General features: G+C 45.9%; 4 protein-coding genes and 1 pseudogene across 8 annotated transcripts; 3 read left to right on the forward strand and 2 right to left on the reverse strand.

Annotated features, from left to right (window-relative positions):
* Positions 1-402: 402 nt before the first annotated feature.
* Positions 403-3,195, reverse strand: LOC147971973 (uncharacterized; annotated as a pseudogene).
* Positions 3,196-3,405: 210 nt separating this feature from the next.
* Positions 3,406-12,827, forward strand: LOC125529577 (OVARIAN TUMOR DOMAIN-containing deubiquitinating enzyme 4). 5 transcript variants are annotated; one of them, XM_087526478.1, is made up of 7 exons: positions 7,985-8,168; positions 8,920-9,444; positions 9,515-9,636; positions 9,754-9,794; positions 9,884-9,982; positions 10,441-10,648; positions 12,433-12,827. In XM_087526478.1, exons 2-6 carry the CDS (start codon positions 8,946-8,948, stop codon positions 10,610-10,612), a joined length of 933 nt encoding a protein of 310 aa, XP_087382604.1. In that variant the 5' UTR covers positions 7,985-8,168; positions 8,920-8,945; the 3' UTR covers positions 10,613-10,648; positions 12,433-12,827. The 5 variants fall into 5 exon arrangements, with proteins under 5 accessions (XP_087382605.1, XP_087382604.1, XP_087382603.1 ...); XM_087526477.1 differs by having other exon boundaries at positions 12,441-12,827; XM_087526476.1 differs by lacking the exon at positions 12,433-12,827 and adding an exon at positions 10,819-10,847.
* LOC125529575 (putative ubiquitin-conjugating enzyme E2 38) lies at positions 4,465-7,467 on the reverse strand. Its single transcript, XM_087524190.1, has 6 exons — positions 7,398-7,467; positions 7,070-7,197; positions 6,905-6,938; positions 6,430-6,569; positions 6,041-6,364; positions 4,465-4,821 (listed from the first exon to the last, which is right to left on the reverse strand). The coding sequence occupies exons 1-6, from the start codon at positions 7,465-7,467 to the stop codon at positions 4,465-4,467; spliced, it is 1,053 nt and encodes a 350-aa protein (XP_087380316.1).
* LOC147971974 (uncharacterized) lies at positions 11,112-11,774 on the forward strand. Its single transcript, XM_087524191.1, has one exon. It carries the CDS (start codon positions 11,112-11,114, stop codon positions 11,772-11,774), a length of 663 nt encoding a protein of 220 aa, XP_087380317.1.
* Positions 12,828-17,520: 4,693 nt separating the features above from the next.
* LOC147971975 (uncharacterized) lies at positions 17,521-20,460 on the forward strand. Its single transcript, XM_087526474.1, has 3 exons — positions 17,521-19,447; positions 19,537-19,653; positions 20,086-20,460. The coding sequence occupies exons 1-3, from the start codon at positions 17,521-17,523 to the stop codon at positions 20,097-20,099; spliced, it is 2,058 nt and encodes a 685-aa protein (XP_087382600.1). The 3' UTR covers positions 20,100-20,460.
* Positions 20,461-22,214: the final 1,754 nt, after the last annotated feature.

Genomic DNA, 22,214 nt, shown 5'->3' on the forward strand with positions numbered 1-22,214 from the left:
AGACACAAATCGGGACTAGATGTGACCAAAGCCTGTTTTCTACTAGTGTTCATCTTTGCAGCAATGGAGGAACTCAGTGACGACAAAGCCCGTGCTATGGTCGTCTTCTTATCCAGGGTGACCTTTTAAGCCAGCAAAGTCTGTAGCCTAGTGCGTACTCAACCATGAAACCTCCCGCTCAGCGGCTCCGCCTCTGTCCTGTGTCTGAAGCTCTGTTCTGCAGGCAAGTAGTAGCATATTCACAGCTTGATCACAACAATATGTGTATTACTATTACACAACAGAACACTCACAATTATGTTCGTTTTACAAAAATAAATAAATAAACCATGGCCTATGTAATTTTTCAACATTCAAACAATAGATTCAAGTTACGAGATCCAATCAACACAACATTTAACATTACCAGCATATATAATTGCCAGAACTTTGTTCATACGATTTTATAGCGTAGCGACGGCTGCTGAGCTTGTTAACATTTAGCTTGACCGTGGAGGGAACTTTCCCCACAATGTATCTTTCAATAGCCCTGAGCCCTCTATAGCCTTCGTCGAGCATACGCCAGTCTAACACTGTGTAGCATCCAGCAATTCCGTCGTCAAAAGTCCTATCAAGGTCTTCAGAGCCATTATCACATATGGTGTCCAACGTAAGGCGCTCGAGTGACGTTGCATTCTCAAGAATATGACAGGTTAGCTCGACCATGCTCTTTGCAGCGCAGAAGAGCTTGATCGTCACATTCTTGATGTTGCCATGCCGGTGTCCTGGCATCTGCCTCAGACGCGTGTATCCGGAAATCAATTCATGCCTTACGCTAGTCTGTAATACCTGTGTGCATAGGAAGAACATGCATGTTACAGTTAGTAGTTCCTCTACATGCAGATGCTGATATCATTGCAAGCTTGAGGAGAAGTGACTTACAGCCAAGACAAAATTCTCCAAGACGGGACAAGCATCCAGAAAAGAAACGAGAGAAAAATAATCGTAGCCTGGGGAAAAGCCCTTCATCCCTCAATCACAAAGAGAAATCCACAAGTTCTTGAGGTAGAGGAATTTGACAGGTAAGATTGGCGTATTGAGCACCTGCATAGATATGTCAAGGTTATGTCATGATTACTGCAATATGATTAATGCATGATGATCAAATCTATTGCTAGCCATCCTTTCAGAGTACTGACGGAAAAAAAAACTTGGGGTTTTTTACCTCCCCGGTCGATCCTAGGCTGAGGGTTTCATGATTTGGCATAATGGACGGAAGCTTGGCACGAGCATAATGAATGACGTTAGATTCGTAAAAATCCAGCATTTGGAGGTCCTTCACTTGCAATACATCTCCAACTGGAACTTTCTCTGGTTGGCTATCGATGCGAACAATCCAAAGATTTGGAGCTTCATTTTCTATCTTTTTTAGAGCTCCGCACTGCAGCACCACCAGGCAGTTGAGCCTGTGTAGCAGGCAAGGTATCTTCAGGTGAATGACGTTACCGCATTTAGTGAGATTCAGCTCCTCCATAGAAAAAGAATTAGAAAGTAGGCACCCTAACTCATCTCCTGTAATGTCCACCCTAAACAGATGCAGCCTTGTCAAGCGAGCAAGTCCGGCAACAGGGTGGAAGGCACAACTGGCGAGGTGAAGATGCCGAATCGAGTTTCCACTCCCGTTGGAAAAAACTGAGCAGGGGAAGTTGTAAGGCACCCATTCGCACCCGTTGTGAGGCCCGCATCTGTACTTTCTCCGGTGCTGTCATTTTAGACAAGAATAGAGTCAAACATTTCAAATTTTGACTACTAATATTTCCACAAATAGTTAGATTGAATATTTCAAAAATCATACTATCATATATGTGAACTTATCTCCAAAAATACCTCCACAATATCCAAATTATTTTGGATATAATAAACATAATGCAATGAAAATTGATGGTCAAAGTAGTAGTATTTAGGATGGCATTGATGTCCAGAACAATAGCTTTCAGAAGACCAGAGAAAGTAGTATACCATTGGCACTGAAAGTACGACTTCTTCAATACCCGGAGTAACGGCAATCTGAAGCCACCTGTTCAGATCACGAATGTTGAAACCAGAACCACAGTGATGAAGCTTGAATGTCTTCACACCAATGCCCGAGTGTTTTCTCAAAACGCGGTAAACTGTTTTCGAAAGTTCGTGCAAGTTCACGTTTTCGACGTGCATTTCCAGTCAGGCCGAGTGTTTCCCTTGTGAAGATGAGGTTGGGACAGCTTGTCCAGGAACTTAATAACGCGCGAGATACACAACCAGGTCGAGCAGCATCCCGCAGTGGCAGCAAGGAAAGTATATGATCCCATATGTCCTGCATGCACACGAACGGGAGAAAAGTTAACATTGGAATTGTGGAGGCGAGCCGATTCTTCAACTAGGGGAAATAGGACGATATGGAAGTTGACATGACACGCTAGGTGCTCAGTGCATTGTGTGCTAGAACATTACAGAGTAACATAGCCCAACGGAATGCCAATGTGGTAGGTAAGTCAGAATTACATCGAGAAGTAATCTTTCCCCGACAGTGTCATTCGTTCGCAATCACCTGTTATTCTTTACTTGTCCCTAGACAGCATAATAGATGCTCTAGTGAGAACTAAGAAACTAGACAAAATTCACCTGTTATTCCTTGCTTGTTCCTAGAAAGCATGTAAAATATTTTTCTCTCGCCCAAACCTTTTTCCCCTTAGAGATTTTCTCGCAAAAACCTAGTTGCAGCAAAAACTTGAACAATCCAGTAATACTTGTGAATCCCAGTTCTAAAACTCTGAAAGTGCTTCTAAGCTAAGCTAGATCATTCAGCTATATGTACCAACCATGTGTGTTTCATAGGCGGACGCACCTTTGGAAGCTCTGGCACTGAATACCTCCTTCTTTTGGCAGCTTGACGAGCATCCTCTTCTTGTCGACAGGGCGAGCTCTTTCTCTTGGCCACCGGCGCAATCGACGTACCTACAGCACACCGTTCATGGACCATGGATGGTCATGAAAAGTGCAAACATTGACATGAGTTGACAAGAAAAGCCCAGGTCTCATGCCACGCATGTTCAGTACCATCTCGAACAGGGACGCGTTTGCACTTTTCTTGTCAACTCATGCGGTCCTGCCACGACGGGATCGAGTCTTCCGGTCCTGCCGCACGGACACGAGGCGCTTGAGCGCCAGCAGCCCCATGATACCTCCTGGGTCGGCGCCGCCCTTGCTCGATTGCTCTATCTATCTTTTTTTTGGGGGGGAAGGTCGCTCTACCTACTAGGGTCGACACGAGAACCCAACAGCAAGGCCCGTTAACAGCCCTCTCTAACTACACGGGCCGTCGCCCGACAGCAAGTTCGCTCAGAACACGGCCCATCCACCGTCAAAAGTACGGCGCCTGGAAGCCCGTCGTCTCTCTGAGGCCCTCGCCGTCGACCGTCGTCTTCCTCGGCTCCGTCCGGCGTGGCTGCTTGGTGCGCGAGCCTCAGCTCCTCCCGCCTCCACCAACCCTTCCCCGTTCTTCCAGAGCTCCCGCCCCGCCCAAACGCCTTTCGCCGCCTCGATCCTCGCGGCCTATCCCCTCGTGCTTGCGGCGTATTATCCTCTTCCTCCCTGCCGGATTTGCTCGATCCGGAGACCCAAGTCCGAAGGTGCGAATCTCCCGTTCCCTCTGGTGCTTAATTTTGATTGTTCATCAATGTTTTTTACCGCCTGAGAAATATAGATTGAATTGCGTGCCGTGGATTCTTCACCACTGGCAGGTTGATTGTTCATCAACCTGCATTTCGAGCAATGTATATATGTGCTGTGGACTTTTGGGTACATCAATTATACTGTGGCTAGTGGCTAGGTGACTTTGTGGTTGCCAATTGCTACCATAACGTCGTGCAGAAACACATCCGTGGTAGCACAGAGCTCGGTTTTCCGATGGCTGGCTGGCTGCTCGTGCTCGAAATGCTTATGATTTGGGAGGGGTATTCAGCTGTAGCGTATTATGGGACGTTCACACGGATAGCTTGAATTGTGTGTGCAGTTTCTTTAAGTGTGTGTGCTCAGTATGTTCAAACTAGTAGTTTGATACACTCAGATAGATAGGGACCTGTCTTCCTATTGTTCCGTCAGAGCTCAAAAATGGTGATAATTTGCCGATAGTTATGATGGTATGTTCATTGTGCAATGGTAGGTGGTAGTGGCAGCTAAAGGTGCGGGAGCAGTAGATACTTTCCCAGAACATTGAACGATTCTAGGCTGATGTGGCGCAGCAACATTACAAAGAGTGGTACCACTAATCAGCTTGCCACCCACCAACTGATATTGACTAGCAGGAACTAATGTTCCATCCTTCAAAATGCATTGACATGCTCTGTTAATTCCTACATTGGCATGTAGGATCAAATGTTAGGAGGATATCATGAACAATTAAATCGCAACAGTTGCTAGGATCTGCTGCTGCTTCAGCTGGATCCTTCAAGCAGCAGCAGGCTGGCTCTTCTTCAACTTCTTCTTTTTTTGATGCGGCTTCTTCGACTTCTCAGCACAGAACTTCTTGGTGTCGGCACCCTTCACATTGAATTCCACCAGGAGCTCTTCAAACAGAACCTTCGTGTCAGCCTTGAAGGATGCGGTTCGTCGACCTGCACCTGCACATTTCTTTGGCTTCACTGCGTTGCTGTTGCTGGATCCTTCAGCATTTGCATTTTCCAGCTCCTTGCCCTCATCAGGAACTACGGACCCAACTTCGTTACCTTCCATGTAATATTTGCATGCATTCAGAATGGCATGGCCACGTTCACGAAAGTGGCCAGCAACAAGATCTTCAAAGTGCTGAAACAAGCAAACCAACAGCCTGTCATAATCATGATCAACTGATAAAAGACTCGACGATTTGGGTTTTTTGAAACAGCCGACCATGCATTTGGTAGTTATCTGAGAAAAATTAAAAACCGGTAGTTTTTTGGAACCCTAGCCTGTAAAGTAGTAGTTTTATGCTATTTACTCTCTGGTATGGGAGCTATGCAATCTAAGCCTCTTAGTCCACTACACCCTACCAAAGATAACAATTAGTACCATATTACAACCAAATAAAGTGCCAGATCGTGGTTGTTGTTCTGTGCAACACTGGGAAAGCTAGATATGAAATCTAGAAACCTTTACCGATCCTAGCAAGATTTCACTGTTATGGCTCCAAAATGTATACTCGTGACTAGTATAAATGACTGTTATATCCAAAACGGTGTTAGTTCCCTTAGCTACCATAAAATTCTCATCCTTCTTACTTGGCGTGGAATTTTTTTTTGTGCGAGAATACTTGGCGTGGATTCAGGATAACACAAAAACAGAGTACAAGCTAATGTCCAGGAGGTGGAAGATCTTCTATCCCATATGAATCCGTCATGGTTCAAATGTGCTCAAGGTTCCCACAGTTAGTGATGTTTTCTCTAGAGAAAAGTCCACCATTCAACTGTGAACTCTGGCAGAAGTCAATTTTTGAACCTGAACTCAAACCATTTGATTCACATCCTCAAACTGTAGAGATGGATGATGCTACATGTGCACCACATCACTGCCATGTCGCAAGTTCTGTTTACTGATCCTTTTCTACCAAAACAATTTCTTCCATTTCGTGCAATTTTTTTTTTAGTATTTCTTTGTTCCTGGCTGTGATATGGCAGACATGTGGCGTCCATTTGTGAAACCACCCAAGGGCAACAATCGGATGGTTTGAACAATTTGATCTTGCAGTTAAAAGTTGAAAACGCGAACTTCTGGTACAGTTAGCATTGAAAGTTAGATCTGTTCTCTATCCTTCCCTTCTAACAACATCTACATGCACCAAGTTATATTTTGGACGGATCTTCGCAACCATGGGCCAATCGTGTCGGGAACTGCAAGAGCTTGGTAATTACTCCCTCCGTTCCAAATTAGTTGACTCTGATTTGTCTAGATACGGATATATCTAGACATGTTTTAGTGTTAGATACATCCGTATCTAGATAAGTCCAAGTCAACTAATTTGGAACGGAGGGAGTATGTAGTATGTTACCTGTGGAGGCCTACGGAGTGAGTACAACATTGTTCTACACGAGTGCTGAAATGCTGTATCATTATACTCCAAAGACCTCCTCGGTCCATTAGCATCGTTGACTTCGGTCTCGTATCCTGGCTCATTGAAGTATGGCTTTTCATTCAATACGAGACCTTGAATGGAGATCAGCACCTGTAGCATGGTTGAGTGAGCTGAGTTCCAATTCTCACAGCCGTTACCATGCCAGGTTCCCAGGAGGCTAAGGCAGACTGTTCCACAGTCATACAAATTTGGATTGAGCCGAAGTCCTCCAGAATGATAGTATACCACCTGCAAAGGCACCTGAACAGGTAATTAAATCAAATTATGAGAATACATCAAATAAGTTATTAGATGTCAGTACTTACTGGAGGAGTCGCTGGATAGCTAGCAGTGAATTGAGCATCAAAGAAGAAAAGGCCATCATGGTAGGGTGTTCCCTGAGGCCCAATGATCACAGCCCTGAGAAGGTCCATTCGATTTTCCGAAACACGAACATATATGGACGCTGCACACAGAATAATACTTCATGAAAATAGTACATCAATGTGCATTTCTAAACCGTAGTAATTTCAACAGAGGAGATTCAGCAGCCTTTCTAAAACTGTGTAGGTGAAAGTAAATAATAAAACGGTGAGTTTAAAATACACATAAAACCATTGACAATATAGCTTTCTTCAGCAAGACAACATATGCCCAAATTTGCACAAATTTTGAAGCAACACTGAGTAATGGAGAAATGGGTGGCTCAAATCAGATCCTGAGTGTGCTAGAAAATTTGCATCTTTCACTTGAGGAGAGCATTTAAACACATATTTAGAATTCCTATTGGAAATAGCCAACCTGGTAAATTGTTCTCCAGGAGTGATATCCTAAACTACATCCACAGGTCACAGTTAGCTAGCTTTTTAGAAAAGGAGGCATATAGTCGTCCAAGCAATTTGCGAAACAGAGTAGTCTTTTTTTTTCCAAGAGAGGCGAAACAGAGTATGCGTGGAACTTACATACCTTTGGAAGCTCCGGCACCGAATGTCTCGTCCTTTTGGCAGCTTGAGGATCACCTGAATCACCGTCTTGTTGGGAGCGGGAGCGGGGGCGCTTTCTTTTGGCCACTGACACCGAAGCAGTCGACGTACCTGCAACACAACACATGATCCATGGAAAGCATAGTGCAGACATTAACAACATGAGTTGACAACAGAAACCCTGCTAGGATCTCATGCAATGCATGCTCGGCGTTGTACTTCAAGTATGTCAGTAAAGTCCGGAGAAGCTCCGGTTCATGGTGCATGCATGCCGGATTGCTGGAAATCGAAACAGAGCGGCGGCGGCTTACCACGACGGGGTTGGGTCTGCCGGCCCTGCCGCCGCATGGACACGAGCCGCTTGAGCGCCAGCAGCCCCATGGTACCACGGCGACACCTCCTGATCGTGGGGTTGGGTTGGGTTGGGTCGGCTCGAGAAATCAGGCCATCAGGGTAGGGTCATCTCTCAGGTTTGTTTGATATTAGCAACTAGTCCAGTTTTACTGAACACAAAATTTTGTACTGCCCACATGAGTGTAATCGCCCAGCGCATGCGCTGGCTGCCCTTGGCTCGTCCGCTAGTGTGGGAATCAGGTTTCCCTGCCGCTGTAACTGATACTGTGGCCGCTGATTTGGTTGGCCCAGAGTAATGAGGAATGCAAGGTGTTCCCGATCAAAAAATAAAAATAAAAAATCTCACGACCGTCGGCTGTCCACACGAAGAGCAAAACGCGGTGGTAAACCCAAGTCCAAAACCCTACGAAACTCCTCTGTTTACAGTTTTTTTAGCAAAGCGAAACTCTTTTTACGTTTTTTTTGAGGGGGAGGACTCTGTATATTGTGGCCCACTATCGGCAACGACAATAAATTCGCACGGAACGGCCCATTCGTCATGGCCCGTCAAGAGCCCACCCACAGCCATTCGGCGAGAGTCGACCAATCCCCTCCGCCTCTGCCTGCCTGCCTCTGCGGAGCCTGAGCTTCTCCGGCTTCCCCTGCTACCCACGTCCCCGCCGCAGCCCCATCCTCGCATCTCCCCTGCCGCTGCCGGATTCGCTCGATCCGGAGACCCAAGCCTGAAGGTGCGAATCTCTCGGTCCCTCTGGTGTCTAATTTGGGCTGCCCCCAAACAATCTGTACAATACCTTCTATAGTGCACCGGAACTTGATAATACGAAGCCTAGATTGGCCATGGCCTCCGGGTCCGGTGCTGTGTGTCATCTTTTGAGTACTCAGGTGCAGTGTGTCTACTGGCCAGGTGACTTTATCTTCTGTCGATAACAGTTGCCATAACGATGGGCCTACAGGGATCCGTGGTAGCATAGAGCTCGGTTTTCTGGTAACTAGTTGGCTGCTCGTGCCTGAAATGTTCATGATTTTGGAGGGGAATTCCATTGTAGGATCATATTATGGGAAGTCCACAGGTTTAGCTTGTGTGCAGTTTCTTCATAGCCATATTCTAGCATGTTCGAACTAGTAATTTCATATATTCAGATAGACACCTTTCTTCCTGTTATTTTGCTGTCAAAGCTCAAAAAGAGTGATACTACTTTGGTAAAGGTCGATGTAGTCATCAGCCTCTATGCTCTCAATCTCCTGGCAGAGCAATTTCTCATAGCAAAATTGCAAAGTTGTACAATCTGTAGCTATTCTGGGACATGCGTTGGTCTCTCTTCTTAAAACGATGCTACTGTCACATGATGCATATCATGGTTCTCTGACCTTGGATCAACTTACTCTTACTCCGGTGTGTTGTATTACTTTTTATTTGAGCTGAACCAGTGCTCTTATGTTCCATTAATTCTTAGCTGGTCGTCCCAACATGATTTTCAGTTTATACTTGGCGCCACTGGAAGCAGATGCTGCTGCGTTACACGCCTGCTATGTGTTTGCAACGCTGCACCTATACCATGTATTCTCAGCCTAGCCAGTTACAAGGAGGATTGTCACAGAGCATGGCCTTATGGAATCACTCTCGCTCACATGCAGTCAGTTATCACACAAAAATGGGTCTAGTTAGTCTTTCTCCTAAGAGCACAAAATCATCTCGTCTGCAAAATGGGACATGCTTTGCCTGCTTGGAGCAACAGTCTAAACGCGGATTATCACCAAGAGATCGTATCCTACATGCTAAGCTTGATATGACCTCACATCACAAGTTTTCTAGTATTAGCTACAAACCGAGAACGACGACAAGTTTAGCACAAAAAATAGGAGGTACAGGCGCTGGACTTTCCTTGAGTTTCGCAGTTTCTGGGATAGCAAATGCTGGCGGTCCGGTGGATAATGACATTGATTCCAAATCGTCCTCTAGTTGTGCTCATGGGAAGAAAGTTTACACCGAGTATTCTGTCACCGGTGAGTGTGTGGAACATTTTATTTCTGTATACATTATGCCTATGTGCATGTAGTCACACGAGACCTGCAGGCATTCCTGGGGATGGTAGATGCTTGTTCCGTTCTGTGGCTCATGGTGAGTGCATTAGGTCAGGGAAACCCATACCTAATGAGAATCTTCAAAGAAAGCTCGCTGATGATTTAAGAACACTGGTATGTTTATAATGTATAAAGCCGAGGTCATACTTTTGATGAATATTGTTCTCAACACTGAAGTTTTTTTCTTGGTTAGTCGTTTCTGAAATTTGTATACAACTTTTCTATTGTTAGGTTGCTGATGAGTTTATCAAGAGACGGACAGAGACTGAATGGTTAGTTCCTTATACTGCTGTTGTTCTTTTTTCACAGCAATGTTGTGCTACACATGCTTACCCTTTGTTGTAACATAAAAAAACTGCAGGTTTATTGAGGGTGATTTCGATACATATGTCTCTCAGATTCGGAAGCCACATGTGTGGGGAGGAGAGCCAGAATTGCTCATGGCTTCTCACGTTCTTCAGTGAGTAATTGGACTATTTTTCTGTTGAGATAGGCATTTTAAAAGACGAGTAGTATTAGCCATGATCTCAGAATATTTACAAACTGTTTGCTATTTAGCTGAAGTATACATCACTGCATGATCCTAATAGAGCACTTGCAACAAGTTGTTTCACTTTTACCTTTGCAAGTCGGTAATACTGATGTAGCATAATACTGATTCTCATTGACCTTGTTTCTTCTTCTAATATTTGGTTTCTTGGTACATACACACCTCAAGGTGCTGCAATCGTGATTTTTCTGTCTTCACTCCATTATTATACAAAAAGATAACAAGGGGAAATGTTCCAATTGTCGCGCCGATGAGAATCTATTACTGTAGTCCAACAAAGATAGCTCTTTTGTAGGTTTAGTTTGAAAACTTTGCCCTTTGCAACATTGAGGTACAAAGGCAGTAAGAATACCGTCGTTGTGTTTCAGGATGCCAATCACTGTTTATATGCGCGAAGAAGCAGCAGGTGGTTTGATAGCGATCGCGGAGTATGGCCAGGAGTACGGGAAAGAAGACCCGATCCGGGTCCTCTATCATGGCTGTGGCCATTATGAAGCGCTGCATATACCAGGAAACGCTGAGCCCAGGTCAAGACTGTAACATTTGGAGTTGGAGCTCAGAAACCAGATAGTTGTAGTAAGTTCTTGGCCTATATATACTTTCTCTGTTTCCCCAAATGCATTTTCTGTCAAAGTATAGTCAGCAGAATCATTGAGCTTCTTCCATTTACCTATGTGAATGATTTATCTTGTAGTATCATTTTTTTTAGAGAGAATGTACTCTCTGTCATTTGATCTTCTTGGCAGATAGCAGCGCTTGACAGTTGACAGATTCAGGTAGCCGAGTACCTGAGCGCTGCAAGAAAGTCCAGATCACGCCAGCCCAGCGGATCTCAACAACCCACGGTCGCTTCCTCCGCTGCATGTATCGCATGCAAACGTCCAGATTCAGATTTGTACTTGGCCAAATCTTGTCCATCTATTTCTCTCTTATTAACTTCCTTCTATAAAAACGCACGTACACAATCTGATCGATGAATCAGGCAGATAATTCTGGATCGGAGTAAATCTTTCCTCCCGGCCCGTCCACCACGTCCGCCATGAGCGACGCCTCCGCCGCCGGCCAGGGCGCCCTGGGCGCTTCCTCGTCCGGCGACGCTTCGTCGCCGGCGCCCTTAACCATCCACAACGTGGACATCCTCACCCACGTCCCCGCCAAGCTAGACTTCGACGCCGACAACTACGCCGAGTGGAGGGACGGCATGCTCTCCGCGCTCGCCGAGTTCGGCGCCGTCGACCACGTCGAGGAGGAGCAGGCCCACTCCCTGCACGACGGAGACGAGGAGTGGATGCGTGCCGACGTCACCATCGTCCTCTGGATCTACACCACCATCTCCGACGACCTGCTGGACGAGGTCATGGCCGCCCACAGCACCGCCTTCGAGGTCTGGGCCCAGCTGCGCGGCTTCTTCGAGGACGAGGGCGCGTTCGACCCCGCCGAGGAGCTCCGCACCGCCGCGCAGGGGGACATGTCTGTCAACGCCTACGGCTGGCGCCTCAAGGCGCTGGCCCGGGCCGTCGCCGACGCCGGTGGTGAGCCCGTCTCCGACACTGCGCTGGCCCTGCAGCTGCTCCGCGGGGTTACCCCCAGGCTCCGAGTCATGGGCACCTCCTTGCTCGTCAATGACCGCTTCCCCAGTTTCATGGAGGCCTTATCGTGGCTGGACCTTGAGGAGTATAGACGTGAACAGGGCGAGTTCTGAGGGCTCCGCCCGCCGCGGCGGTGACCATGGTGATCAAGTCCAGGGCGCGCGCTGACGTCTTCCTGTGACTCCCTTCTCGTGTACTAGAGTTGCTCCAGCCAACTAGCAGTATTCAGTGTCAAGTGGATCCATTTGCGCTTCAATGACTGAATTAGGGCTGAAAACGGAGCGGAAATGGATGAAAGTGGTAGCTGTCACATTTATTTTCATATTCTTTTCTAGAAGCGGAAACAAATACAGAAATTCCGGAAACAAATACGAAAATGAATACTATTGAAAACAAACAAATATGGAAATGAATACTATCGAAAACAAAACCAGTGCAAATACAACACAGACACAAAGATGGAAGCTAGTGTTCATCGAAACTAATGGACAGTCGAGTCAGTTAATACACTCTATGATAATCCTATATACCTAAATAGTTGATCCTCCTATCTCAATTCTCTCAACACGCACACATATCACCTCATCATATATGCCACCTGATCGCCCTACTAACTGTTTCTCTTAACATGCATGAAAATTGCTATTTATATTCTCTCTCAACATGCACATGTCCCAACTTAAATCATTCTAATTATATTTCTCTCAACATGCATATGAAATACTACTTATATTCTATATATATTTACAACTATATAATAATCGTATAAAGTGTCGCAGGGGTGGAGATACAACGTGCCGTTGCTAGAGGGTTGAGGATGCTGGACCTCGACTCACGCTGGGCTTGGCTTTAGTTTGTGTCGGTGTCTTAGGTGCAGGAGTCTTTGTTCCTTTTGAGTACTGGTTCCCGTGTGCCTCTGGTCACTGCTTCATGTCTGCGTTCCGGATTTATGATGTTTGTGTCATCTTCACCTGGTTTGCTCCAGAGGGGAGATGGCTGGTACTTGTAGTTTGGTAGTTTTTGTTTTTCTTTTGAACTGGTGCCTGTAGCTGGATTATGCTTTGGTTTCCCTTAATGGAAATCAGAAGGGGGAGCCAGTCTTTTGCTAAAAAAACTATATAATAATCGAATACAATATATTATATCTATTGTAATTTGTATTTAAATTTGAGCAAAAAGTATTGCAATCAATCCCCGCAACAACGTATGGGGTATATCATCTAGTTAACATAGAAGTGATTACAGAGGTTCTAACTTTTGTCCATAGCATTTGGAGAAATATGAATTTGATGATTAGGTGAAATTATCACATCCAAGCTCATGCTTTCATAATGACATGGAAATATGCATTAGTGTGAAGCTCCATGAGAATCTAGCATCTCGTGGGCTTTGCTCATCTTGCAAGAAACGTATAAAGGTTCACATGCTTTTCCAGAAGAAACTTGTTTTCTATTTCGCTCTTGCTACTTCTAAGCATGTGTTGGGAGCTGGCACATACCACACATCACCGAACATCTACATTCTTGACTGCGTGATTGTGCGTCTGCCTGGAAGCATTCTCATCTAAGGTATGTGCAAGGACAAGCATTATATGTCTCTTGTTTAATTAGTCTCATATCTTTGGTTGCACTCCTAATCTCTGTGCCGCTGTGCGTCTATCGAATAAACTGATCTCTGTGTATCTGTTTAATTAGTTAACTAGGTTTTTCCGAAATCCTTCATATCTGACATAGGCATCCATTGTCAATTTAATGGACCGAGATAGTAGATCACATGAACAGACAAGCATTCCGTAAGATTAGCACTACTACTGTAATCTTCACTAGCAGCAGATGGATGCGTCAAGGTTTTAGAATTTCAATAGATATAAATTCTAAAAAGAAGATATTCCCTCCATTCAGAATTTATATCTGCATATTTTTTTTTCAGAATACAGAACTGACACATAAAAAAATTACGTACAAACATAATTATGCGGTTATGCCAGACCCTTATAAATCTCTATTGTGTTCTGTACAAAAGTTGGGTATTTGTATCAAATGTTCAATTTTCCGACTCTTTTATGCTTTCAAAGGAAGACAATAACACCGCTTTCAATTAATTAAGGAGTGAAAATGAATTGTGCAACAGGATTATAAGATGGGCAAACCATGAAGACATCGCACAGAGGAGTGTCCCAAGAGCAACAATATTCTCTGTAGGCTCAACGGCCATCTCAAACACTTCGAGTAGCGAGTGCAGTCTGCATCATTGAAGGAATCAGTTCGCTGAGGCAATATTGCAACGACATCCTCATCAACAATCAACGGCTTGCGGGGCATGTCTCGGACGCCAACGAAGGGCATTGCAAAGCCGAGATCACCCTAACTGCATGAACCTTGCCAGCATACTCTTCGACCATCACCAAAGAAACTACCTCGGGCACAAGAGGTACGCCACCTACAATATCTTTTTAAATAAAGACATGAAAAGGGCATCTTAGGTCCGATTATTAATACTATCGAAGAAAACAAAAATCAATTCAATGGACAGACAACTAGACGTTGAAAGACTAGTAAAAAATAAAATTACATCGAAGGCTTATTCTTCCTCGGTTGTACGCCTCCCGCCAAAGATTGAAAATTGCACTGAACCAATAGTAAAGGAAAGGGACACCTGTAAACGCCCTCGCAATACCAGGCTTTGAAGACCGCAATAGCCACTCACACCTTAGGACAAGATTTATAAATTGCTGAAGCAGCATCATGCTAGAGCATCACCCCACGTAGAACAAGCTTGCGGTCCATCACCATCAGTTCAGAGGGTTGAAGAAAGCGAACCATACCACAAAACAACATGAAAGAAGATGTTGGACTCGCCGCACCAATAGCCAGTCAAATATCTCTCCTTGAAAGACACGCCAACTGCCAAGATCTGAAGGAAATCAACATATATGGGGGCACAAATTCTCACAGGCCCTTCGTAGACGTCGGATCAAATGTCATCGAGGGATGAGACTAGAAGACCTTATTCCAACACGCCATCGCCGCCACCACCTCATCGATGTCGCCAAGGAAACAAAAAACTAAGCGGGAAATGAGACGGACGTGTCCCTACACCTATTGCCGTTGACGAGGCCAGCAAACGAGGAAGAGGAGCGGGACAAAGGTGGCGCGTGTAGGGAAGTTGTGGTGGTGACGGCTAGGGTTGCGACTCACCACCCCAACAAAGTCTATCCCCACTACGCCACCTACATTTTGAAAGGGAGCCGATCAACCGAGACCTGACCAAGATATAACCACTGAATGCGAGGAGGGAGGTGGGGACACTTGTTTGGTTGGAGACCCGGGGAAAAAATGACCCGCCTGGAAAGCAAACAATGGCCTAGCATGTAGCATCTTGCATGACCACTCCGCAAAAAAAGCATCTTGCATGATCATTAGCCTGGTTAGAGTGCCTGACACGTTCGTTAGGCTGGCCAGGTGCTGTGATTCGGTAGCATGGCTCATGCTTGATGCTAACAGCACTTTCCCCAGATCACTAATTAAAGAGTACTCTTTGCAAATGTCACTCTTATTTTCTCTGATCGTAGCAAGTGGCGAAGTGCATCTGCACCATTTGTCGTTATTAGACAATTTTGGTGGGTTTCTTACCCGACCGTGAGGGATGTGAGGCCAATTAGGCGTGGCTGATGCAAGAAGACTAGCGAGCTGTCCGTGGTGAGAGAAGTTGTGATGCTAATGCAGGAGGCATCCTGGTGTAGTTGAGGGCGCAAAATTTCTGTGCGGGTACAACTTGCACTTAAAAGACCTTCCGCGTAGATGAGTTCTCTTGAATCGAATTTCTTGGAAGGCTCGTCGGTACCCTTCACGGGAGTTGTGAGTAGAGCTGGGTCATCCTCACCTAGGGCATCATCGTCGTCAAAGTCCTCGGCATTGGTGTTGTCCCTGCCACCGACATGGTTGTCAACCATGTAAGAAGCAGTTGTCTGCCAAGGCCATGGACGAACCGGGATGGCCTCTGGGCAGCTTTCATTGCTCTCCTCTTCCTCCACATCATGCTCTCCGAGGACGTCGTGAAGCGACTCCACGTTGGCGACGAAATGGGAGGTGGGTGGGTTGATGAAAATCAGCTCCAGCTCATGTGTTTGGCAATGTGCCGGGCTACAGAGGTGAAGCTCTCGGTATGAATCGACAATGAATTCCAGGTTCCCAAAGAAGAGAACCTGGCTTGGATTGTAGGTGTTGACAACTTCGCCTTCTGAATTTGTTATGATGTTCATTGTCCCTAAAGGCGAAGATCTATCGGAGAGCAAAGAGATCGCGGTTGATGTGCGATCTTGTCTGGATCTTGATTAGGGAAAGCACGACACGTGCCTGGTGCACCACCCCCTACCTGGCGTGCCACCGTCGGTGTGAATTCCGGCAATCCCCTCGATAGGGTGCCACATGCCGGAATGCTCAAAGGGGAAACATGAGACAAATTTACCCATGTTCAGGCCCTCTCTCTGGAGGTAAAACCTTACTCCTGCTCTTACTGTATTGATTGGATGGGGTGTACAGAGTACAAGGTAGATCTCAGGGTAATGTGTCTATCGACTAGCCCGACCTCGACTCATAAAGGATGTCGAGGGCCTAGGGTTACAAAGTCCTAGTCGGTTCTAAGAAAGTCGGAGAATTTTCTGGTGACCTGGCCTCCTTCTCTTGCACGGCAAGGATGTCGGTTCCTTCCTTCTAGAGGGCCCATAGACCAGGCTGAGGCCTGGGACCCTATAGCATCGTGGGGGGGTCTCAGATCGGCTTGATGGGCCAACTTGCGGTGTCTTGAGGCTCCCCTGGGTTGTAACACCATCAACGAGTTTTTTAGGGCAAAGAGGCCATTGTGCCGATGATCACAGGGATGCCGGAGATTATGTGCAGGCTCTAAGGGCTATCTGGAGTGAGTAGTTGCCTAATGTGTTTGTCGTCGAGTATGGCATTTTCTGCCTCTCGTTTTTTTACTTTCTTCTTATTCTTTTTTAAGCTCTCTAGCTGATGTAAGTTTTCCCTCTACTTAATGAAAATGGCAGAACTCCTGCTGGTTATGGTAAAAAAAATGTTTTCAGCCTCCTGCTTTGTCACTATGATTTTTAGCCTCCTGCTTTGTAAATGACTTTGTATGCACCTAATAAAATACATGCTACATCCATTTTGGGCCATTTCCATTATATCTTCATAATTGTTGTTGCATTCGTATTTACATGGCACTGCCGTAATTTTCTTTGCCTTGGCCTTTTTTTATACTTTTGTTATCAACAGTGTAAAGTATCATGAGTATAAATTGTTTGTCAATTTTTGAAGGGGAGCCTTGGCGCAGTGGTAAAGCTGTTGCCTTGTGACCATGAGATCACGGGTTCAAGTCCTGGAAACGGCCTCTTACAGAAATGTAGGGAAAGGCTGCGAACTATAGATCCAAAGTGGTCTGACCCTGCGCAAGCGGGAGCTACATTCACCGGGCTGCCCTTTTTTTTAAATGATTACACATTTTACTTATTTAATACTTAAACTTATGGTACACACTTAACTAAAGTAAGTTAGAATGTTGGTAGATATTGCAACCTATATTAACTATAGATATGTCCAAAATATCATATTTTCAATGTATGGAATGAGTTATTTTATAGTTACACATTTATTTTTGGATGAGAGTATTGATGCATGCAAATCCCAAAGTTCCATACGGTTCTAGCTTTGGGGTGGGCTGGGGTGTATGGATCATGCGGTTTTATTTTCAAGAAGGCACAACATTATATTCTAGCTTATTTTTCGTATTATTATCATATTCTTTTGTTGACAATTTATTCTTACTGCCAAGTTGGTGATACAGGAAATCTGTAAAATAATGGAGAGCATGCTAAAACTATTTAGTGAATGGGAGATTCAGCTGCTTGTGCTTTCCAGCTTCATGCTACAAACATTCCTCTTCTTTACTGGGAGCCTTCGGCTACGTGGCACCAACGGTTTTCTTAGAGGCGCCATTTGGGTAGCTTATTTAGCGGCAGACTTGGTGGCAGTTTTTGCCCTTGGCTTTATGTCACGACAAAGGGAATCCACCACGGAAAGGGGCACAATAAGGGAAACCCACCCGCTGTCCTTCTTGTGGGCGCCTTTTCTCCTCATTCATCTCGGCGGACAAGACACCATCACTGCATTCGCCATAGAGGACAACAGTTTGTGGCTAAGGCAGATGTATAATTTGACAGCCCAAGTGGTCCTGGCCTTGTATGTTTTCTGGAAGTCGACTGGTTTGCGCAACATGCAACTTCTTCTCCCAGGCATCTTTATATTTGTTGCTGGAGTCATCAAGTATGTGGAGAGGACACTGGCTCTCATGTACGGGGATAACAAGGATTCCGATAGGAAAGAAAACAAGTATACAGACACGGCACTAGATCATGAGGATGCTATCTACCCTAGGATTGTTTGTTACGCTTTGGATTGCGCGCCCGTCATCCGACATCTATTCGCTGGGCGCACACTATACCAGATAGAAAAAGACATTGCTCGAGAAGACAAATTTGATGAAGGCCAGGTTGTCAAGTTGATCAACGTTGAACTTGGAATCATGTATTATGATCTATACACTAAGGCTGCAGTGCTTCGGACAAGAAGTGGCATTATACTCCGATGCATATCCCAAGTATCGGCCACGGTTGCCATGGTGCTCTTCGCAATTAGCAACAAGCGACAATACAACATAGCCGACGTTGTAATCACATACGCATTGTTTATCGGAGGTTTTTCCCTGGAAGTTTTTGCAATGTTTATGATGGTCATGGTGTCACCTTGGACATGGGCATGGTTGAAGGCCAACAAGTGTCGTTGGCTCGCCCACATGTCTTGGATTCTTCTCTCCAGCAATATCATCGGGTGGCCGGAGGAGAAGACACTGTGGTCCAACAGCATGGGGCAGTACAGTTTTCTGAGCTACATTGGCTGTGAAACACCAAGTAGCATGTCGGGACAGGCGATGTGCATGATCAGGAAGATAGCGAAGGCAGTTGGCGCTGGAGGGGCCGGAAAGTTGTTTTGGCTGAGCAAGCTGCTAGACACCAAGTCCGAGGTGGTGGACAAGCAGATCACAGAGAGTTTCATAAAGGTGATTGACTCGTATGCCTTCTCTTTCCCCCAGCCACAGTGGCGACACCTCGGTCCGTTCCTGAAGCGGCAACTATCAGGCGACGCCGCGGATTTCAACGATCTGGTGCTCCAGTTGCACTTGCTGACGGAGGTGCAGCTCAGCATTGTTTCAGTGTCTACGAGAATCAACATGGATGATGCCGAAACAGGCGTTTTGGTCCGCCACTGCCGGAAACTATCCAACTACATGATGTACATTGTTGCAATACATGCAACTTCCATGTTGCAGGTCATTGGTTCTAGTCCCGGGGAGCTGCTCGAAAGCGCACATAAGCGTGTGAGACCCATAGGCGGCGACAAGACGGCCATCCTGCGGGAGCTGAGAGATGCTCGTGTGGGTGAGAACATGCAGCCTAATTTGTTTAAAGAAACACTAGAGGAAATCAGGGACATGTGGGTGAGGATCATCATGTACGCCGCCGGCAAGTCCCGACCGGAGAAGCACGCGGCGCAGCTCGCCAGGGGAGGGGAGCTGCTCACCTTCGTCTGGCTGCTCATGATCCACAAGGGGGTTGGGGATACCGCGCTAAACAGGGTCGAGCTTACCAGCAATCCTACTGCTTTCGATCTTGAGGTGTTATACGCCTTGGATTTTCGCCAAGATAGATCAGCGTCAGCGTCATCATCAGGTAAACAGAGAAGTAGTCCATCATTATATGCACAACAATGGTCATATTTTATGAATTTCTTTCTGAACATTGATTGACTTGACTTAAAGCTGGTGACGCCTCTCCCTCGGCGTCCTCCACCTCCACCCCACCGCCATCCTCTTCTCCGCCCAACACCAACAACGGGGCCTCGCCGCCGACCTCTACTTCTCCCCCTAAACCCCAGGGTAAGAACGACCAAGCATCCTCCTATTCCTTTTTAGGTTCTCTTCTCCATGCTAACAACTCTCAGGGTTCATCGGTATCGCTCCATCCAGCTTAATTAGCCTTATTGTTTTTTTCTCTTCTAGCTCCAATTCAGAATTAGGTAAAACCTTTTCTAAACTAAGGCCCTGTTTGGTACTGCTCCGCTCCACAACTCCGGGAGCGGAGTTGGCGGAGCTGTAGTTTAAATCGGAGGAGCTGCTGTTTCCCCACTCCGCGGATTCCGGGAGCGAGTGATTACCGAACAGGGCCTAAATCATCATGTCTGCTTGTATAAAAAAGATGATATGATAATACATATTTGTAATGGCAATCATAGCTCGTGGAGCATAGACCAGTCTGCTTTCAAACCTCCAAAGGTTTGCACCATCTTGACGTTTTGCATACTTGTGTAGGTGAGGGAGCATAATGGAGCAACAAGAATGGTAGATAAGAAAACCAATGTGTGTGCCCTGCTGTCTGCTATCATAGATAAGAAAAACCAGTGTGTTCCTTTCATCGATTTTTCTTTTTTGAAACGGAGGCAAAATTCGTTTCACCAATTTGGTGTGGCTTTTATTTGACTGCAGCTTTCCTTGATGTATTTGATGCACCTTTTTTTACTAGACTCCCAGAGAGACACCTTGCACTTTTGATCAGGTATACAGTCCACAAATTCAGTGTGTATGTTTAGCGTGACAGATTTTTCTCTGTAGTGTGGTGTAACGGAATGATGTCCAGAAATTCAGTTTATATCGAACTGCAGCTTCCATGATCTTATTTGATGCACATTTCATCTTTTTGACCAGTATAGTGCCGAAATTCAGTTTAGATCGTACGATGCAGAAATTCAGAGATGGGAGTTTCTGGTCCATGGTCCACCCGAACCTGATCTAGATATTCAGAAATGGGAGTATAGCGTCGTCCTACAAGTACTCCCACTGCCCCGTTCCAAAAATAAGTATCGTGATTTTAGTTTAAATTTGAGTATTGTTCTTTTGGCCACGGACACCGTAGCAGTCGACGTACCTGCAGCAGCACATCACCCACGAACAAAAACATAGTGCAGACATTAGCAGCGTGAGTTGACATCAAAAAATCCAGCCAGGGTGTCATGCCATGCATACTCAGCGGTCAGCGGTCAGCAGCTTCTGCCGCCGCATGGACATGAGCCGCTTGAGCGCCAACAGCCCCATGATACCACGGCGACGGGGGCGATACGCCGATACCTCCTGGTCCTGGCCTCCTGGGGTTGGGTCGGCTCGAGAAACCAGGGCCGTCTCTCAGATTTGTTTGCTTTCCAGTTTTTTTTTTTGAGCATCAGTACAGACACAAGCGCTTATATACACGCGCATACACTCATTCCTATAAACACACACGCACGCCCTATCTCTATGAGCATCTCCGAAAGACTGAGCCGGCATATCATCTTGAGATTTATGAAGTTACCGTAGACGCCTCGTCGTCGACGGAAACGTCTCCTCCCACTGAAAGCGCATCGCCGGAAATTCTGAAATAAATCCAGGAATAATGCAAGCATCAGGATTTGAACCTTGGTGGGTTGGAGATACCACTGTCCACCTTTGATTCACGTTTGCTTTCCAGTTTTATTTAATCTCACGACCGTCCACTGTCCACGCGAAGAGCAAAACGCGGTGCTAAACCAAAGTCCAAACCCCTACGAAACTCTGTTTACGTTTTTTTAGCAAAAGCGAAACTCTGTTTGCGTGGTTTTTTTTCCCAGGGGGTGCATCCGTACATGCGGCTGTATGTATATTGTGGCCCACTATCCTAACAATAATAAAATTCGCACGGTACGGCCCATTCGCGATGGGCCCGTCAAGAGCCCCCGGTCATCGTCGCCTCCTCCATCTCGGCTCCATCCGGCGAGAGTCGACCAATCCCCTCCGCCTCTGCCTGCCTGCCTCTGCGGAGCCTGAGCTTCTCCGGCTTCCCCTGCTACCCACGTCCCCGCCGCAGCCCCATCCTCGCATCTCCCCTGCCGCTGCCGGATTCGCTCGATCCGTTCCGAAGGTGCGAATCTGCCGGTCCCTCCGCTGTCTAATTCGTGCTTGAAATGTTCATGATATGGGAGGGGAATGCAGTTGTAGTACCATATTCTGGGAAGCTCACATGTTTAGCTTGAATTGTGAATGCGGTTTCTCTAGAGCATATTCTGGCAAGTGTGTCCTCAGTATGTTCGAACTAGTAATTTCATATATTCACACAGGGACCTTTCTTTGTTTTCTCAGAGTTCAAAAGAGTGATAATTCACTAGAGGTCGATGTGGTCATTAGCCTCTATGCTTGCAATCTCCTGGTTGAGTTTTTTTTACACCAACATTGCAAATCCTTTAGTAGCACTTCTGAATCATGCACTGGTCTTCTCAAAATGATGCTACCGTCACATGATGCATAACATTATTTTCAGGCCTAGGGTCATCTACTTCACTTCAGTGTGCTATCTTGTTTTTATTTGAGATGAAATCAATCGTCCGATGTTCCACTAATTCTTACCTAGTCCTCTGACCATGTTTTTCAGTTTA

This window comes from Triticum urartu, chromosome 5A, assembly GCF_056163025.1.
Source record: "Triticum urartu cultivar PI428250 chromosome 5A, HENAU_Tu73, whole genome shotgun sequence".
Taxonomy (NCBI): Eukaryota; Viridiplantae; Streptophyta; class Magnoliopsida; order Poales; family Poaceae; genus Triticum; species Triticum urartu.

Excerpts from the sequence above, each read along its gene's own strand:
- LOC125529577 (XM_087526479.1), top strand. The coding sequence starts at position 8,946 with ATGCTGCTGCGTTACACGCCTGCTATGTGTTTGCAACGCTGCACCTAT. Across the intron at positions 9,445-9,514 it reads CACCGAGTATTCTGTCACCG|GCATTCCTGGGGATGGTAGA; the intron begins GTGAGTGTGTGG and ends CGAGACCTGCAG. Across the intron at positions 9,795-9,883 it reads AGACGGACAGAGACTGAATG|GTTTATTGAGGGTGATTTCG; the intron begins GTTAGTTCCTTA and ends AAAAAACTGCAG.
- LOC125529575 (XM_087524190.1), bottom strand. The coding sequence starts at position 7,467 with ATGGGGCTGCTGGCGCTCAAGCGGCTCGTGTCCATGCGGCGGCAGGGC. Across the intron at positions 6,570-6,904 it reads CCTGGAGAACAATTTACCAG|CGTCCATATATGTTCGTGTT; the intron begins GTTGGCTATTTC and ends TTCTGTGTGCAG. Across the intron at positions 4,822-6,040 it reads CACTCCGTAGGCCTCCACAG|CACTTTGAAGATCTTGTTGC; the intron begins GTAACATACTAC and ends TGCTTGTTTCAG.
- LOC147971975 (XM_087526474.1), top strand. The coding sequence starts at position 17,521 with ATGGAGAGCATGCTAAAACTATTTAGTGAATGGGAGATTCAGCTGCTT. Across the intron at positions 19,448-19,536 it reads AGCGTCAGCGTCATCATCAG|CTGGTGACGCCTCTCCCTCG; the intron begins GTAAACAGAGAA and ends CTTGACTTAAAG.
- LOC147971974 (XM_087524191.1), top strand. The coding sequence starts at position 11,112 with ATGAGCGACGCCTCCGCCGCCGGCCAGGGCGCCCTGGGCGCTTCCTCG.